General features: G+C 34.7%; 1 protein-coding gene across 21 annotated transcripts in view; it reads right to left on the reverse strand.

The window, feature by feature from the left end:
- The window catches only part of LOC6047935 (transient receptor potential cation channel trpm), a 222,908-nt gene that overhangs the window by 84,796 nt on the left and 117,571 nt on the right, over window positions 1-20,541 (reverse strand). For all 21 annotated transcript variants that reach the window (XM_038259307.1, XM_038259290.1, XM_038259287.1 and 18 more), the window contains one exon: window positions 20,267-20,349. In XM_038259307.1, coding sequence (XP_038115235.1) covers window positions 20,267-20,349 — 83 coding nt within the window. The remainder of the gene's footprint in view (window positions 1-20,266; window positions 20,350-20,541) is intronic.

The following is a 20,541-nucleotide window of genomic DNA, read 5'->3' on the forward strand; positions in this document are numbered from 1 at the left end:
AATGTTCTAAATTCATTTGAGTGTTGTCAATTTTTCGAAATGATCATTATTTTTATAAAAAAAAACAGAAAAAAAATTGTAAATTTAATTTGCAAACGAAATGAAATATTTTTTTGTTGAAAACGTGATTTTTTACCTGTAAATGTTAATTATCCAGCTTGGTAATGCTTGATAATAAATTCCGGGACAATTTTACCAGGAAATTGGCAATTTTTGTGCCTCTCAATTCCCGTGAAATTTGGTCGAGATTCCCGGGAATTTTGATACTCAATATTGAAGCTAGAGGGTGACGATTCTCGAGATTTTCAATTTCCCGGGAAACGAAAGTTGTATTTTGCTATTTCCCGGGAATTCCAGGGACACGGGAGTTTTTTTTAACTATGCAATAGTGCCAATAATTTAACAGAAATGTGATAAGTTTGTTACTTTTCAACCAATTTGGTTACAATTAGTTCAAACTTATTCAATGAAACGTTAATTTAAGTAGCTTTGTTTTATAGTTCACAGTTCTACATTTTGATATATTTTTTTTCTGAATTCTGAAGCTTTTTGCATGAACTTGTTATAAGATTTTTGAAAATTTTAAATTAGCTAATATATAATTTCCCAGTATCTTTATTTTTGCAATACGATAAATAAGGACTAAAAACAACAATTGAAAATCGTTTTTGCTTCTTGGGTCAACTGTAAATATTAAATCAAGAAATAGTTACCTGGAAAATATTAAATGGAAAAATATTAACATTTATCTGAGAAACCAGAATTTTAACAATTGGCGGATCTAAACTTTACAAAGAGTGGCAGAGTTATTTTTCCAAAATGTTATTTAATATTGAGATTGATGCAAAACCCAAAACTACTATTGACATCAAAAAGGAAATTACTTTGATACAGGTTTGCTATGCTCGAGAGATGATATGGAAATTGAACTTATCTTGAAAAGGCTTTTCCCTCTTAGAAATAATAAATAGAAATAATATTTAAAAAAACTTGAGTTTTACATTTCTGGGGTGTACTTGCTAGGTATGCCTTAAAGTAACTTTTGGTTACACTCAATTATAGCTATTGGAATTTTTGACAGGTTAAAACTTACACTTTCTGAATAAACAGATTATAGAAGCATTGGTTTATTAGAACTTGAATATCGATAATTGAAAACTCAATGTTCTGAACAATTTCGTTTTTTTTCAAAAAAAAAATCAAATTATTCGCTTTTTACACCTAAGCTTCCATCCACCCCGGGATTCGAACTGACGACCTTTGGATTGTTAGTCCAACTGCCTACCAGCGACTCCACCGAGGCAGGACCCAGGGAGACGACTCCTGCACCTGGACTGAGCTAACGACCTAACCTTTTTTAGGTTAGTCCGGGACCAACATTTACTTCCCTTCCGACGGAAGGCGTGATCAGACAAATCTCGTCTCGAAAAATGCCACCGGGACCGTCTGGGATCGAACCCAGGCCGACTGGGTGAGAGGCAATCACGCTTACCCCTACACCACGGTCCCGGCTATATTTTCAAATGTTTTTCTAATTAGTTTATATAATTTGGCTTTTATATTTGTATGAATAAAATTTCCCGGGAGTCTCGACAAAATTTCCCGGGAATCGAGAAGTCCAAAAATGATCGATTTCCCGGGATTTTTTTTCCTGGAATTCCCGCTCGTCACCCCCTAATTGAAGCAAACAAATATTTTTTACATTCAAAAATGAGATTTTTGAGAAAAGGTTATCCGGCGCAATAAAAAATTTTGTGGTGTTTTGTGGGTATTTTTTAAGAATAACTATTTCTTTTGAGAAGTCCTAAGCAACACCTAAAACTATGCCGAAGACATCATATCGATCAGAAAATCGATTCTTAAGTTAAAGATTTTTGAATATTTCAATATTTTAACAGTTTTCCATACAAGTCTCCATACAATTTTGGCAACCTTTAAGCATAGAATAGAGATAGGTAGAATTGCCACTTGCCGATTCCCCCTTGTAAACGTCAAGCGACACTGCCGACAGCACCACCACTGCTCGAAACGGGGAACTTCAGTCGAAATGCGCACTGTGCATTTGATGGAACTGCCCTGTGCATTCTGGAGGGTGCGTTTTGTTTGACAGTGACAGATGGAAAAAGGCTTGTTGACGTTCAGTTGGCAATCAAAAATGTGAAATGGTGCTTGGAAGCCGGATGAAAAGACGAGACTAGTGAAGGTGGTAGAACGTTAGGATTAGGCGCAAATTGCGGTGTAAGTTGGAGTGCGGAGTCTTTGCTGGAACACCACGACCACTTTTCTTCACTCCGAACGGCAAAATAGTCATTTCCTCTTCCGATTCTTTACTTGGTTTGACAGCGACAGCGAAATGTCAACATGACAAAACAGATGTTTTGGAGAAGTGAAAACGGGTGTCAACTTATTTGGCATAATCTTGAAATTTGGAAAAAAAAATTCTGATGCGAAATAAAAATCATTTAATCTTATTTAAAGCAAAATATCCTAGTTAAGGAATGCACTTATCTTGAATTTTCATAATTATTTTGATTTGTTTTCCATGTTTTTTTTTTAAATCATTTTACATTTTTAATGAATAATATATATGTGCCAACCAGTTCTCCACATTCTTGACAGTATTATGCGCAGGGTGTTGTAGTTCCCCGTTTCGCCGCTGGCATCAGTTAGGCAGCACAGTTTTGTCCCCCGGTCGGTAAATGAGTGGCAATTCTATCTTTCTCTATTCTATGCTTTAAGCCAATTATGCAAAATGACTTCTTTGGTCATAGTAAAAAGTACGAAAAGTACAAAAACTTAATTACCAAAAAATTGCTCATTCTTGGAAAAAATTCTCTTCAGTGAATCGTTGATTTCCCGGCTTATGTTTGGCGTCCGTGGGTTTGGTCAATTCAAAAACCAAAACAGTGTCGAAAAGTTTTTTTTTTCAATACAAGTTCAGAAAGGTTCCTTTTTTTGAAGCACTCATATAAGTGCAATAATGAACTTTTCAGCACTGTTATTTTTGGTGATGATAAGAATGCCATTTCATCACTACAGAATTATAGAAAAAGTAAATATTTTCGAAACAGAATTGCAAAAACAGTTTATTTTAAATCAATATCAATACTTTTTCGATGCAAAATATGTACAGTTATCAATTTTCATAAATTTTTTTTGCAATTTTATTTTCAAAAGTGATTATAAGTAAAACTTTCATCAGTTAAAATCCCTCAACGTTTCAGCAAAAAAAAAAAAAAACATATCTGCTACATCACTATCTTGAAACAAATTTTCACTTAAAATTTCAACCCTCAACATTTCAGCTCCTTTCGGATCAAAGGTGACAATCATCAATCACGCATGTAACCATCCTCTGCTTATCATTGCTCACACGTGGCAACATTTTCATCCCCTCCCCGAAAACCAGTGCCAGAGACATCAATATTAGTCCTCGAGTGCTCAACAAAACAGTCCTTTTGGGTCCATTATTCAAATGGGATCCCATTATGCCCAGATTTCCGTTTTCCTTGGTCGCTTTCCCTGGAAACAGCCACTGCCTCACATGTGAGAGATATTGCATGGGAAAACTCGAAGGAAAATTGTTATTCATGCACTGACTGTTTTTCCCCCAACCTCGACATTGTCGTCGGGGCCCGTCTGGAAAAGATTGAAAACTTCTTTCGGCTACACTATCCATGACTCCCCATTTCATCCCCTGTCAGCAGGAAGTGATCCTTCAAATCTGCTGGGAAGATTTTTTTTCTGTTTGTTTAGACGAACCCAACAAAGAAGGAAAAATCTATTTCGCAAATAAAGAAGCAAATCATTTGTCAGGACCCACTTTTCCAGATAAAAAAAAAAACGCGTGGGCGTTCTCACAAATGTCTGACCCTCTGAAAGAAAGAAATGTAGTTAAATGCTAAATCCCAACTCGAACGACCCTCTTTCGGAGAAATCTGCTTAAAAATTCACCAAGCGTGACGGATCACTGAATCGGGGGATAACCCAGGACCAGGACTCGCCAGCGAAAAACTTGTTGAAGTGTGTGCTTGCCAGAGGCCGGTCTAAATGGTCTCCTGGGGGGAGCAAAAAATGGCAGAGATTCTACCAGGGGAGGTCATTAATTTGATGGGAAAACTTGGCATCAAAGAAAGAGGTGCTCTGTTTTTCCCACTTGATGCATTCTACTTTGTTTTTTGAGAGTCACAAATGGTTTCCAAGAAATCGTTGTATTTTTGCCTTCCATACTGTGGAAAGGCAATAAGATCGTTCAAAATTAAACTTAATAAGACCTCGAATTTTTGTTTCTTTGTTTATAAAGGTCAAAAGTCGTCACGCTTTTTAAGCTAATAAATCAGTTTTTCAAAGAAAATTTAACAATTTATAATTTTCAAACAAACAGTTTCAAACAAAGCTCAGAAAACCAATTGCAAAACAGCATTTCAATTACCTTTTTCGCAGAAGTAATCACTAATTGAAATCGCTGCCAGCATCTCCATTTCGCACAAAGCGACCTGCACAACCAGGTCGATGCTGGGCAAACAGACTTCTCACTACAGCTGAAGGGATTTTTTCTCCGTCGACTTTTCCTAGCCCTTTCAACTTGGAGAGAGAAAATACTGCGGGGAAAAGTTTGCTTTTTTCTATTTGCCCCCCGTTTTTTCCGTTCTCCACAAGGGAAATGACAGGTGAAATGGAACTTTTTTTCACCTAGGTCGTCTCACTGGGCAAAGTCAGCAGCTTAACTGCTGCACACCAGCTAGTTGACACCCTACTTGGCCAGCGTAACCCCCTCTGCTCGACTTTCCCAGAGGAAAATTTAATAACAATGTTACTTTCAAATTAAACTTGCTTTAAAACCGTGACGACGTCGTCGGTTGGATCGTGAGAACATCTCCAAGAAGTTTAATTAAATCTTTCTCCTCGTTGGTTTGATGAATGTGTCACTTTATTAAACTCATCGGGATGTAGTCACGTCCTGACGCGCAGCTCAGCCAAGCACTTGTAAGGTGGGTCTCTTGGGCAGAGATCTTCTGTATCCCATTTTGGATGGAGGAGATGCTTGCCGTCGAAGGATCTCGGCGCAAGGATTGAGGATGCTAAAAGTTACTAACGAGAGTGCTAATTGCAACCTGTTGGCACTTGGAAAAGGCAAACCAGAGTGTGCCGTTGTGATGGCGATGAAATTATATGGTTGCATTGTTGGTAACTTTATATTGCTAGAATGGTGGCAAGAGATAAAGGAGTCACATTTTTTGCTCTTTTTTCTCGGGAAAGTCAACAAATTTTTTTAACTAATTTTAAAAAGTTTCTAGTAAAGGCATCTCGAGTAAAAAAAAATATTCGGAATTTCTATATGATTCAAAGTGTTAGATTTTTGCTATTGGCATACATTTCGAACATTTGCAATACGTGCATTGAGATTTGTTTTACCATCTCGATAAAATTGATGATTTTTCAAGGCATAAACCGCACTCTAAAAACTATAAGGAACAGAATGCAATAATTTGTTTCACAAATTTGTGTATAAGGCAATTTACAAAATATTGGTATTTGTATTATTTTGATTTGATGAGGTTTAGAAGATACCTTAAACCCGAAAATTATGACATATATCAAATATTTTATTTTTAAAAGAACTAAAACTTAAAATTATACCGAAAAATTGAACTTAAAGTTTAACAGATAAATTCTTAAAATATTTTTTATGTTTCAAGGTTCAAAAATTTAAAAAATAATGCCAAACAATATTTCAACAAAAAAAAAACAATTTTGGTTACAAAATTAAATTTGCAATCCAAAACAACTCTACGCATTTCATGATAAAGTGCATCGTTTTCATGGAGCAATTCTCTACGAAATCGGTCTTTTGTTTTTAATTTTAAAAATAATATTTTTAATCCGGCTGACATTTTTTGGTGCCTTTGGTATGCTTAATGAAGCCTTTTGCAGTTTGTCCGTATAATTTTCCATATAAATTTGACAGCTGTCCATACAAAAATGATTTATGAAAATGCAAAAATCTGTATCTTTTGAAGGATGAATTATACAGTGAAAAAAATGATACACGGTAAATTTTTTTTGGTAATTTTTTATTTCACATTTTGTCACTAAAACTTGATTTGCAAAAAAAAAACACTTTTTGTCTTCCTCACTGAGAAAGGGCTATAATCCTGCTCGAAAAATTTTGAAAACAGCTCGTAGACCTATATTCATGCATACCTATCGACTCAGAATCGAAAACTGAACAAATGTCTGGGTGTGTATGTGCGCGTGTGTGCGTATTCCACTTGGTGCTCGAAATTCTTGCCAAGTTTTTTCGGCACTAGCTGATCCGATTTGAGTCAAACAAGTTGCATTCGATCCGGTTTGGTCTATATGAAATCTATGTCCGGATCAATCATCTAACACATCGTTGGTTAGGTAATCAGAATACCTTTCCAATGAGTACAAAACCTTGCAGATCTGGCAACCCTGTCTCAAGTTATGACCACATAAGTGATATTTATGAACTTTTTTGATGCCGGATCTCACTTACAGGCATGTAAACTATACCCGGATTCATTATCCGACCCATCGTTGGTGTGGCAATCACGGCCACATGCTAAGATCACATTGAGAAGAGGTGAAAGAGAGACGAAAAAGGAACGATGAGGTCCTTATTTGAGTCTCGTTTTTATTACTCTCGTCCTCTTTCGTCTTGTCTTAGCAATAAACAGTGCGTGGGTTCGAAGCAGGTAAAGAACCAACGCGCTTGGAATAGTTTTAGTAAAATAAAAGCAGTTAGTTCTGAGCATCGACAGAGTTCACATCATTCAATATCACCACCCTCATCAAGGGCTGGCCAGTATGGCTGGCCCTAAATTCCCACAATGGTGGCAGCAACGGAAAAAACCCACACCGAGGTTTTTTTTAAAGTAATTTTGAAAGTGTTCCTGAGTTCCTGAGAAGTATTTCGCCGGCGACGGAAGTTGATATCAGCGTGGTGGAGCCAGAAGGACCAAATAAAGCCGAAGATCGAGTCTGCAACTTCATCACGGAGCCGTGGACATTTCTCAACGGAACAGCATTTCAACAACGTTGGCGTCAGTCATCAAAGGCAGGCAACAATTTAAGATCTATTTAAGGTATGAGAGTGTTTAGTTTAAAATTTCTGATTGGGCTTTCAAAGTGAATTAACTATTTTTGTTTGTAAATTCAGCAAATATAATCATTCAATCATCAACGAAGCTATTGATTCTTTTACAATTTTGGAAATCAATTTTTCATTAATAAAAGGCAAGGCAGCAAATCATGGACGGGTAAATTCCGGCTAAAGTCAGTCAAACTCTAAAAATGAGTCAATGATCTTCCATGTTAAAATTGCGTAAGACTAAAGTCCTTAAACTTAAACTGAACGTCAATGTACGACAGTCGTTACGGCAGGCAGGTTTGTGAACAAGTAGTTGCTTGGCTAAATGCAGACACACCCGTAGAGGTTAGTGTGCTTTCACAAATGATGTCCTGACCATCTAGAAATAGAGTTGGAGTGTATGCTGATGTTTTGCTGAGGTAAAATTTTCAGATACATTTTTGTTGTTTTGTTATAAAACAAAAGCTCTTTAAATCAATTGATTTCAACATTGTTAAAGATGACATAAAACTTCGAATATTTTTTTGTTTTTATTGGATTTCAGAAATGAGGTCTTCAATCTTAATTATGGGGAAGGGATGTCAGAGCAATGTTGCAAACAAGGATTGCTCTGAGTCTTCTTCTCATTTCAATTTGAAAGCAATTCAGAACAGGTTAGGTTAACATTCAACAAAACTGTTGATCGAAAGGAAACAAATTAATAGATTAAATTAAACACTCATTCAATACATACATTCAATAATAGGGAATTAGTAAAAAAAAGTTTAACAACTTTTTTTTTAGTATAGGGGTGAGTGATGTGGCAATCACGGCCACATGCTAAGATCACATTGAGAAGAGGTGAAAGAGAGACGAAAAAGGAACGATGAGGTCCTTATTTGAGTCTCGTTTTTATTACTCTCGTCCTCTTTCGTCTTGTCTTAGCAATAAACAGTGCGTGGGTTCGAAGCAGGTAAAGAACCAACGCGCTTGGAATAGTTTTAGTAAAATAAAAGCAGTTAGTTCTGAGCATCGACGGAGTTCACATCATTCAATATCACCACCCTCATCAAGGGCGGGCCAGTATGGCTGGCCATAAATTCCCACATTGGTTAGGTCATCAAAAAATCTTTCCAATGAGTCCAAAACATTGAAGTTCTGGCCACCCTGTCTCGCGATATGGCCACTTAAGTGATATTTATGTACTTTTTGAAGTCGGATCTTACTTTAATGTATGTAAACTATGTCCGGATCCATCATCCGACCAATCGTTGGTTAGGCAATTGAAAGGCCTTTCCAATGAGTCCAGAACATTGAAGATCTGGCAACCCTGCCTCGAGTTATGACCACTTAAGTGATAACGTCATGATTCGAAATCCGGACACTTAGTAGCGTATCATTTTTGTTATAGCTGGCAAAAAATCATGTAATAAGTTGGAAATGTAGAAATATCATCAGGATTTAGTATAAACAGTCAGTTTTAAGTGAATGCATGCAAAATATGTCTTTTCTAACCATTTTTCATCAGAATTTGAAAATTAAAATCACTTGTTGTGCTTCGAATCCCGGACACTGTTAAAAGCTGATTCGAAATCCGGACACTTTTGCTTCGAATTCCGGACACTCGAATTTGCTTATGAATCGCACAAATTTGGACTGAAATTATAGTGAATGGCATTCGTTAGGTCTCAAATAAGCTGTTAACAACAATACAATCGATAGTTTATATACAAATTTGCTAGAATTTAGGGGTCGTGCATAAACCACGTGGCCTTTTTTTGGAGAATTTTTGACCCCCCCCCCCTCCCCCATTATGGTTTTTCGTGGTTTCACGCCAAACCCCCCCCCCCTATATGGCCACGTGGCTTTTTCCTCCCAGGTGAAAAATCTTTAAAAAAACAAAATAAGTATATATTTCAAAAATGTTTATCCACAAATGATATACCGTCAGTGGTGGTGACTTTTGATCAAAAAACGATATTACTGTTGTTATTTCTACACAATAAAAATATTTCAAAATATATCAAAATAAATAATGTCGGGTAATGTTCCTGAATGAATGATTTACCAACATTTTCCCAGAATATGGCTAGTATAATGACACCGTTCATAAATCCCAATCGTTTTAAAATTAACTCAAACTCACCCTTTAGAGGGGGTGACATTGGGTCAAATACAAAACATTTTCATTTGTGTAAGTGCTGTAACACCATTAAAACCAATTTAATAATATATTTAAAAAAAAACAGAAATTCACATAAAAGTGTGAAAAAAGTATGACATCACAAAGTTTAAGGTAAATAATAACAGTATAACAATTTATTGAAATGGTACAGAAAGTAAAAAAAAACTCTCAACAAAACAAGCAACTTAGTAAAACATATGTATTCAAAATTATGGAATTGCAGTGCAATTAATAGCATCCAGAATAAATATGCTTTAGGAATTAAAGCTATTATGTTATTAAACAGCATTCATGATTTAATTAAAACGCGCTTTTAAATATTTTCATAAAATCAAAATTAATAATTTAAAAAGTAAAAAGTTTTGTTTCCGGAAAAAAATATTTTTTTCATTTTATTTTAAATAATATATCTAGTTATAGTTATAGTGAGTGGGTCTCGTGGCGCAGGGGTAGCGGCTTCGGCTGCCGATCCCGATGATGCTATGAGACGCGGGTTCGATTCCCGCCTTATCCACTGAGCTTCTATCGGATGGTGAAGTAAAACGTCGGTCCCGGTTTCTCCTGTCTCGTCAGAGGCGCTGGAGCAGAAATCCCACGTTAGAGGAAGGCCATGCCCCGGGGGGCGTAGTGCCAATAGTTTCATCTAGTTATAAAAGCTCCTTGTTAATATTTATTTTATTCCAAACATTCATAAAAATCCAAACTAAAGCACCTTTTCTTTTTAATTAAGCATGATTGATTACAATAATTCAGTGTGTCCAAAAAAAGTCGAGCTGTGTAATATTTTTTCTCCATACAAGAATCAGAGACAGGGACAAACATTCAATATTACGACCTTTTGAAATGTAAGTCTTATTTTTTTGAAAATATTGATTTCGAAAAGATCGGAAAATTTAACGAAAGTTTTATTTATAAACATCGAAAATCACACAATTAGTTGCTGAGATATCGACATAAGAAAATTATGAGTTGTTTGGGTGAGACTTAGTAAACATCAATTTTATGTTTTTAAATCTTTGCATGGTAATCTCTCAGCAACAAAATTCAAAAAAAGCACTTCAAAAATATTTTTTTCAAAAGTGGGCAAACATGGGCACTATTTTTTTTTAAATTAATGACAGCAACTATTTTTTAAAAAGTTACCTAAAAATAGCTATAACTTAAAACGGTGCACTTTATGAAAATTTCAATAATGTACTTTTAGATTGCAAATTCGATTTTACATCGAAAAATTAAGGTGACATTAAGTTGCGGTCGATATTTCCATTTTTTTTTAAATCAGTAATGATTCAAAAATTCATCACTCAAACAAATATGTTTTGCCCGTTCTGGAAATTTCTGAAAAGTTGGCAAAATTTAAAAAAAATAAAAATAGTGTTTTTTGCAAATCATTTTTTAGTGACAAAAAGTGAAATTAAAAATCAGCAAAATAAATTACCATTTATCAGAAGTCCTTACCCATACCTACAACTTTGCCGAAGACACCAAACCGACCAAAAATTTCTTCAAAAGATACAATTTTTTTTTAATTTTCATTGCTGCCAAATTTGTATGGGAAACTATATGGACAAACTAATGATGCAAAATGGCTTGGGCACCAAAAAAGTTTCAGACGGATTAAAAAAAAAAAAATTAAAGAATAAAGACCGATTTTGTATAGAATTGCTCGGCTGTACAAACAAAAGTTATGTGAAAATAATCGAAAAAACCGATTTCGTGTCTTTGGCAAAGTTGTAGACAACGCGTTCAAAATCATTCTTTTAGTCATGGACATCCAAATTGTTTAAGTCTTACTCTTACTTTAAATTGAATTTGCTATGTTTTGATAAATTTAAAAAAAGATTGAGCTAAAATTTGGAATTGATTTTTTTTTAGTTGTTTAAATAGGCAATTATCTACGATTTAAGATTTTTGATCCAACTTTTGGTTGCTGAGATATTACCTCAAAATAAATACAAAAAAAATATTAAATATAAGTTATTTTTTCAATATTTTCAATATCTTTGAAATTATTAACACTGGGACGCCCAACGCATGTCCAATATACACGAATACCCAAGCCTCCCTAAAACGTTGGAACGGTAACTTCACCTCACAGATTTTCGGGCTTGTCTCCGCGGATTTTCGGGCGATTTTTTTTAATAGAGCAAACAAAAGTTGGAACGACGTTTTTGATCGCATAAATTACAGATGTGATCAATTCGAGTTCTGCAAAGTTTAAAGATCATCTAAACATCCTTATAATTCACTCAAAAAAATGTCCCGGTTGGTTGAGTTATGCCCGAGAACCAGCGAGTTGAAAATACCGTTCCATCTTTTTGAAGGAGTTTTATTTATGTTGATCTTTAACGGCATTGTATTCGACTCGGTCCTAACCAGGTCCCAGTACCGAAAAGGACCTAATAAAAATAATTTTATGAAAAAAACGGCATTGTATTGAAATTTATTTCACAAATTGATATCGGCATTTGAAAATTAAGTAATGCTTTAAAACTTAAATTATTTTAATGTGTCTTTATATTTGAGTGGTTTTATCTCAAATATGAAGTTGAGGGTATAGTATATTTTATCAGCTTAAAGAAAAACTAATATTTTCAGGAAAGGGCACCTTTGGCCCCTATTTTTTTAATCTTTAAATTGATTAAGAAACAAAAACAATGTTTGCTTGAAGCTCGTTTTTTTTCTCTAAAAATCAAAAATGTTTGCCCTTGTTTCTCTTTGGCTCAACAGATGGTCCATATTAACATGTAAAAAAAAACTAAAAAAAAATACCTACAACTTTGCCGATGGATAGTAAACGTGTATTTTATGAAATGTTATGTAATATAACAATCCGAATTGTGTAACCCATGAAATAAGGAATACCTTTTAGACCAAAATATTCATCCAATTTTTTGGTGAATCTTAAAGTATGTATCGTTCGTTTTTTCGTTACTGGTTAATTTTTAATGTTAGACGTTTCACTTGCAAATGAATGAAACTGAAATTTTGTGCGATAATCCTGAAATTGGGGTTTTTAGTTTCTCTGTACTTAAAAAAATATTGCATGAGAGAGGAGATACAAGATATCTTGAGTTTGTTTTAAGTGTCAAAAGGAAATCTTTCGATAAAGATTCTTCGATCACTTATAGGACCAGCTACGGTAATTAGCTAAGATCTAAGATTTTGAAAATATTTTTTTTTTCGCCGAGAATCATTTTTAGACACTTCATTTATAATACATATTTAGTCTTTTGCCTTGTTACGAAAATCTTATAAAATTGCCAGCTATATTTATTTTTTAAATTGTTCGAAAATAGAACTATCGAAGACTACATCTACTTTCAATACAAATTTGCAAGCACATTTTTAGCTACAAGATACCATCAACAAAAAAAAATGTGTTTGCATTTTGGTACGCATTTTTTAGAGTATATTTACTTTTGATACTGAAACTTTATTTTTTAACAGCTTTTAAAAAAAGGTAAGACGTAGTTAAATGAGTATTAAAAAGTGTTCATTCAATAACAGGCTCAAAGCATTGATATGAATCTGCCGAAATATATAATTAATTTTGAATTGGAAAATATTGTGACATTGAAATATAAGTAATAATTCTAAACACAATAATTGTTTGCTTTTGAAGTGTAACAAAAAATGTATGAATATAAGTAAACTCAAAGCGCGTATTTTTTTCTTTTTTTTAAGAAAAGATTTTTTTTGAAAGGCCACGTGGTCAGCCGTCGACCCCCCCCCCTCCCCCCCATTGCTTTTCATGGTTTTTTTCGGTCGGATTTCGGACCCCCTCCCCCCCCTAAGGAGACCACGTGGTTTATGCACGACCCCTTAAGGAAATCATAAACATAAATTTCTGCTTTGCCTTCCCGGTGCTTCGGACGCGTATGAAATATTTCAGTTGAAATGTTTCGCATTTTTGGTAAACTTATAATTTTATTTTATTTAATTGTTTTGGCATTAACTACAGCGTTCAAACAAACTTTAAATGAAAGTTGATGTTAGAATTCATCAAATAACACAGTTTTGACATTCATAATGCGAACTTATATCCGAATAATTGATAAAACAGGTTGAAGTGTCCGGGTTTCGAAGCGTCCGGGAATTCGAATCATGACGTTATTTTTGTACTTTTTTTCAATGCCTAAGCTTTGTCCGGATCCATCATCCGACCCATCGTTGGTTAGGTAATGAGTCTTTTTAATGAGTCCAAAACATTGAAGATCTGGCAATGCTCAGTCTCAAGTTATGACCGCTTAAGTGACATTTGTGTATTTTTTTATTGAGAAATTATTGAGAAATGTAGATGGAATTTGTGTCTAAACCCATCATACCACCAAATGTTGGTAAAAAGTGAGGAAGGCACCAGCCACATAGGTGGATTAATGCAGTTTTTATTTTTTTCTGATATGTTTTAAGAGACATCAAATGCAAACTTTTCTGAAATTTCCAGAGTAGGCAAAAAATCTTTGACCGAGTTATGAACTTTTGAAACAATACTGATTTTTTTCAAATAAATCAAAATATTGGTCATAAACATTATTTATCTTAATTTTTCGATGTAAAATCGAATTTGCAATCAAAAAGTAATGTAGTGCAATTTTGATAAAGTGCACCGTTTTCAAGTTATAGACATTTTTAGGTTACTTTTTTGAAAATAGTCGCAGTTATAATTTTTTCTTAAATTAGTGCTCATGTTTTCCCACATATGGAAAAAAATATTGAAATGCTGAGAAAATTCTCTATATTTGCTTTTTTGAACTTTGAAATATAAAAAAAAATATTTTTTTATTAAAGAAAGAACGTTTTTGGTAATCAAATTTAAGTGATAAGTTGTCTAATAAAAAATAATATCGATTATGTATACTCTGTACCTATTAATATCTTAAAAGTACATAACCTACAACTTTGTCAAAGATATCAAATCGATCCGAAAATCCCTTCTTAGGTTTTAGAATTTCACATGCCCATTTTGTATGACCAGCCGGAAAAACTAATAGACAACTTTCTTCCCGATTTAAAAAAAAAGATAAAAATCTTGATGTTTTGGCAAATACTAAATTATTCTAAGTAAAAATTGTGAAAACTAGCAAAAATCTACCTCATTTTTTATGTTTTTAATTATGTTGAAAGGTTCTTCAAATCTCTGAATTGCAAATGTAACATCCTGAAACAGAACAGCTAAATTCTAATAAACACTAATTGAATTGAAAAAAAAATAATTATGTGGTTGGAATTTAGAAGCGTTTTATAATTTGGTTTAACATTTAATTTCAATTTCTAATAGGTTTGAAATGAACTAACAAAGCCAGCCTTTGAAAAATGTTTATCGAACATCCTTACTTAGAACACAAATTAAACTAAAGCACTAACTAGTGGATTCCAAAAAACATTCCATATTTGAACCCCCCAATATTGGACATCGTTTCATAACACTGACCTACAAAAATTGACAAAAATGACTCTGCAGGCTCAACCCGAGGGGAAGCATGAAATTTGAGGTTTGGGGGAAATTTTCCACCCCGAACTGACGAGCTTTGGACTGCGAGTCTAACCGCCGATCAGCGACTCCACCGGAGCAAGCTTGGTTTGGTTTGTCATTGGTCTTTATTCTTTATTACTCTTACATTTGGAATGACTTAAGGGCGTAACAACAACTAAGGTCGGACCGAGGTTTTACTTCCCCATCCGATAAAAGGCTGGAGTAGATGGGAATCGAATCCATGATCATCCACTTACAAAGCAAACAGCGTAACCATTCAGCCACGCCTACAGAAAAAAATAAACATAATAATCATCATGAGCAATGGACAAATTGCAGAACGTTTGAATTTACGGGACAGGTCTTAAATCACATCTGGTTTTATTTGTTGGCTTCAAAAGTGCTCGAACTAAACTTTTTATTTAACTATTGCTGTGCAACAATGTCAACCTTCAAAGCAAATGGTTAGTATCAAATCAAGCTCAAAATTCAATTTCCAGCTCAGCAGAGACATCCGATAACCCACTCGTTCAACAGTATCAACAGTAATAGTTAGAGATGAAGAACAAGAATTGAAACGATGGGAACACTTCTCGGAAGCTGCCATCGTACTACACCATTGCAATTCATGAAAGATCAAACGCACAACATCTGTTTTCAACATCAACCAAACACTGCTGCAGTGTGGAACTTCTCGGGTTTCAACATTGTTCAAATAGTAAGAGCACACCGATATGTCAGCTCCAAGGAGCAAGTTCTTACAGTCATACACGTACGCGGCAGGGTCTCGTCCCAGTTGGCAAACAAACAAAGAGTTATCACACTGCCAGGAGGAGAATCCTTGCTGCTGCTGATTTGAATTGGAAATACCCCGGGTTCCGTTGGTAACGACCTTTTCCCGGCGTCATGACCACGATTTGCAATCCCACTTGTAAGATTGCGCTCGCGACCTCCCTTAAGTGTCCTGAAGGTGGCCAGCACACTCCCTAACGATTCCAACGCTGCACTCGCAACTGCAGAGGTCGGAGACTATCGATTTTGCAATAACGAGCCCCCTGACCTCAACCCCGCGCTCCTTTTCTCACCGAAGAGCGGAAATTCTCCACCGGAAGCCACACACCGGGGTCTATTCTGGTCCGAGAATGGCAAACTAGGCCAAACTCATAAAGTGTATAATTTTTTCCCACGGTCCTCGGGGTTGGGCTGTGGTCGATAGTGTGGTGGAGGTGGCCTTGTGCACATTTTCTGCCACCCAGGCCGGCAGGCAGGTTGCACATTAGGGCACTTGGTCTATTTGTCTGGGACACTTCTTTTTCGACGTGACTCGAGCAGACCCGGCTTCAAGAGCACCGGAAAATAAGTGATATTGAGACCGACTTTCCGTTGGGGCACGTTTTCTTTCTTGGAAGAAAGGCATTGCTAGTTCTTAAGTGTATTTGGGAGGTGTCCGTTGTGGTAGATTTTGTGCCATATTCTCGGAAAAAGTTATTATATTAAATATTTCATTTAATCAGTTGTAAAATTTTGATGAAAATTTGTGTCTATAAATAGATTTGCAACTTTGTAAGAATGTTTTAACTTGGTTTAAACAATCAAATTGATTCATGCTACAATTTTGGAGGTTTAGAAGAACGATTTCCCCGGTTAATGTGTACTAGAGTTTAAAAATATGACTCTTTTTGTTGGCATTCAGGAATTTGTTCCGGTGGGCCAAAGCCCAAAAAATGAGGTTGTCAAAAGATACTTTCAAGCACTTTGGCCACTAATGCGAATATTTTCAAAATCAGTGACTCCATACAATAGTCCATACACTTTTTGCGAACTGCTCATTGAAAATGGGCACGTGGATATTTAAAAAATGGTATATTGAGAAGGGATTGCTTGAACGATTTTGTGTCTTCGGCAAAGTTGATGGTTCTAATCAGTTGGATGGTTCTATCATTTTAACATTCCAACGCCCAAATTTTTGCGAACAAAAACATCGTTACAACTTTTTTTTTCGCCAAAAATTCCGCGGAGGCAGTTTTTTTAAAAAAAGGTGGAACGCTGTTTTCGGTCGCAGAAATTACAGATTTGTTCAAATCAAGTTCTGCAAAATTTTAGGATCATCTGGACATTCTTACAAATCACTGGAAACAAGAATCGTCCCGATTGGTTGAGTAATGCCCGAGAACCAGCGAGTTGAAGTTACCGTTCCCCCTTTATTGGGAGGCTTGGGCGTCCGCGTAAGTTGGACATGCGTTGGGCGTTCCAGTGTTAAGAAAAAATAGATACAGGGAACAACCAAATTACTGATTTTAATCAGCTTATGATTTTCAAAAAAAAAATAAAATTATTTTGAGTGAAATGAGCAGAAAAGTTCACCAAAGTTTATTTTTAACAGTGACATTGAATCAATTTTTTTCGAGATATTGCGAGCTGCAAAGTGAAGACTAACTATAACAATCAGAAAAAAAAACATGTTTACAAAATTTAAACTTAAAGAAATTTCGATTTTTTTTGTATTTTTTAATCCGTTTCTTTTTTGGTGCCTTCGGTTTGTCCAAAAATTCATTTTGCATCATAAGTTTGTCCCTGGATACTGAATAGTGGTTCGCAAAACGGCCTCAATTTTGAACTGTCAAAGTGGAACCAATTTACTATTCGCCAAAAATAGAGAGTATTGTTATCGATCATTAAAAATTGTTTTTTTTTTTGCAAGAATGTAAAATGTGTGGCTTTTGAGGACCTGGAGTTGAAGTCGAGTCTTAAGAAAGTTGAAGGCGAGATCGTTCTTTTTTTATAATTATGAATGGAAGTTGTTTATGGAGTCGATGTGGTTGTATCCATCCAGAAGCTGTCTTTTTTGTTTGATTCCGTTTGAAACCCCACTGGTTTAGTGAAAATCTTCTCTGTTTGTTGGTTCAGCTTCGCTTCAGCATCAACTTCGAGAATTTACACATTTGCAGCAGTTCTTTGTCACCCGTAAAAAAGAAACACCTCATCTAACCGATCGAAACTTGAAAACACACACAATTTTTAATCAAAAACTAGACAAAATAAAACACATACTACTGATTAAAAAACAGCTCAGTTACGAGTAAGAAAAAAGTCATGCTTTTGCTTGAACAGCCTTCTACTTCGTAGATGTAAACAAAGTGGGATCATTCGAAAATCACGTTACGCATTCTCTCTATTCATCACCCAGGTTTGTCCATAAAATTTTCCATATAAATTTGGCAGCAGTCAATACAAAAATGATTCATGAAATTTTAAAATTGTATCTATTAAAGGTATTTTTTGATCGATTTGATGTCTTCGGCAATGTTTTAGGTATGGATGAGGGCTACACTGAAAAAAATGATAAACGGTAAAAAAGTGATGATTTATAATTTTACTTTTTGTCACTAAAACTTGATTTGCAAAAAAAAACACTATTTTGATTTTTTTTTAATTTCTGATATGTTTTAGGGGACATTAAATGCCAACTTTTCAGAAATTTCCAGAATAGGCAAAAAATCTTTGACCGAGTAATGAATTTTTGATTTTTACAAAAAGTCAAAATATTGGTCGCAAAATTTTTCGATGTAAAATCGAATTTGCAATCAAAAAAAACTTTAGTGAAATTTTGATGAAGTGCACCGTATTTAAGTTTTATTAATTTTTAGTTTTTTTTTTTTTTTTTAAGGTAGTCACAGTTATTTATATTTTTTAAATAAGTGCCGAAGTTTGCCCACTTTTGAAAAAAATATTTTTGGAGAGCTGAGAAAATTCTCTATATTTTGCTCTTTTGACCTTTGTTGACACGACCCTTAGTTGCTCAGATATTGCCATGCAAATATTCAAAAAACAGGAAAATTGATGTTTGCTAAATCTCACCCAAACAACTTTTTAATGTCAATATCTCAGCAAATAATGGTCCGATTTTCAATATTTATTTATGAAACATATGTGAAATTGTCCGATCTTTTCGAAAACAATGTTCTATTTTTTTTAATCAAGACTAATATTCCAAAAGGGCATAATATTGAATGTTTGGCCCTTTTGAAATGATAGTCTTGAAAATTTGTTTGACATAATCTTTTTTTTTTAATTTTTGATAGCAAATTTCATTCTGCATCCAAATTTATTTTAAATTTTGTTTGCCAATATTTTCAATTTCCCCCTCCCCTCCAAAAAAACGATTTTAAATTGAGCTTTTTTCCATTTCAAAAAATAAATGTATTGAGCTTGCACCCCCTGCAAGTTTTAACGTGGTTTATGGATGGCCCCTCCTTTGAAAAAAATTTAATTGTAGAACATTTTTGCCAATAACTGTAAAACGCAAATTTAATTTTGTACCGACTGTAATTTTGTTTGATAATATTTTATATTTTCGTATAATTTTTTTCTTCCAAAAATAATGTTTTTGGGAATAAAACTTAGAGTAACAAAAAGTCTAGAATAAAACGGTATTTTTCTGTTATCTCACAACTTTGCACAAGACAAAAAATCGTTCAAAAATACCTTCCAAAGGTCCATCCATAAACCACATGGACACATTCTTAAAAATTTATCCCCCTACCCTCAATTTACGCCATCAACTGTTTGAAGTGAATCATAGAATAATATTGAAGACTATTTACACTCATCGGACGGCGCCACAAAATTCTTTTATACATTTAGGATCCCAAGGCGGCGAAGTGCGTGTAGAAAAAAGAAAGACACTTGTGGTTGGCAAAAGTGGTCGACAGCTATAAAGACAACTACTCTCATATGTTTTCACTGAAAAATAAGTATAAGTTTGTTTATACTAAACAAGCTAAACCCGACAAACTTCGTCTTGTCTTTTTTCTTTTCTTGAAGTTTTTTACTTGTTTTCTTATTCAGCCTCCTGTGATCAAAATTTGATTTTACGCAGCTTTTCCCATACAATCTGCAGATTTTCCGGAATCGGTTCCAGAGTGGCCAAAGTTGTAACTTTTTGGCGTAAGAACCTTCCATGGACTTATACGAACCCAACGTAACAATGAGCACCTCGATCCGACGCTTCGTATTGAACTGATTTGCGTTCGTTCAAAACCGTCGAAATTTTTTATATATATAGATATATAGATCATGCATTACTCAAGTTATGAAACGTTTTGTTTTCCTCAAATATATTTGACTGTACGAAAAAAAAAATTCAATTACAAATTCAGGAAAAAAATTATACTAGTTTTCAACTTTTTTTTCAACTTGAAGTTTTAATCCGGCCCAGCAATTCATTTTGTAAGACTCTATCTCACCTCTAAAAAGATTACATCGGGGTTTTACACACTCGTTTTCGAAAAACAGGCTATAGTGGTTAAGTTGGCCCACTCTTCCCAAAGTGAAAATGCATATATTTTTTATGTTTTAGGAATCGTAGCCTCCCAAATATGAATAAAGTAACGTTGCAAGAAATAATAAGACACAATATACGTTTTCAAAAGACATGTATGCCACAGAAGTGGTCTGAACGTAAAAATAAAAAAAAAGATCATTTTTGATATAGTTTGCATCTAATACTTACACATCTTCATTTTTGAGGTTAGGGATGTACTTGATGCACTCGCGCTTCTGGAAATTCGCCTCGATCCAACTCCGTGCAGTGCGCTAGAATACAGAAGGAGACAAAACGACAAATCAGTAAATTAAAAAAAATAATGATGACGGTTGTTGGTATGTTAAATTCATGCCCAGCGTTTGTCTGTATTTTGATAAGATATCTTGCGGGTGTATGAGTGTTTGTAGGTGAGTTGATTTATTGCAGTTGTTCACGTGATTTTGCAAACACGGCGCGTGAGC

This window comes from Culex quinquefasciatus, chromosome 3 (genome assembly GCF_015732765.1).
Source record: "Culex quinquefasciatus strain JHB chromosome 3, VPISU_Cqui_1.0_pri_paternal, whole genome shotgun sequence".
NCBI lineage: Eukaryota > Metazoa > Arthropoda > Insecta > Diptera > Culicidae > Culex > Culex quinquefasciatus.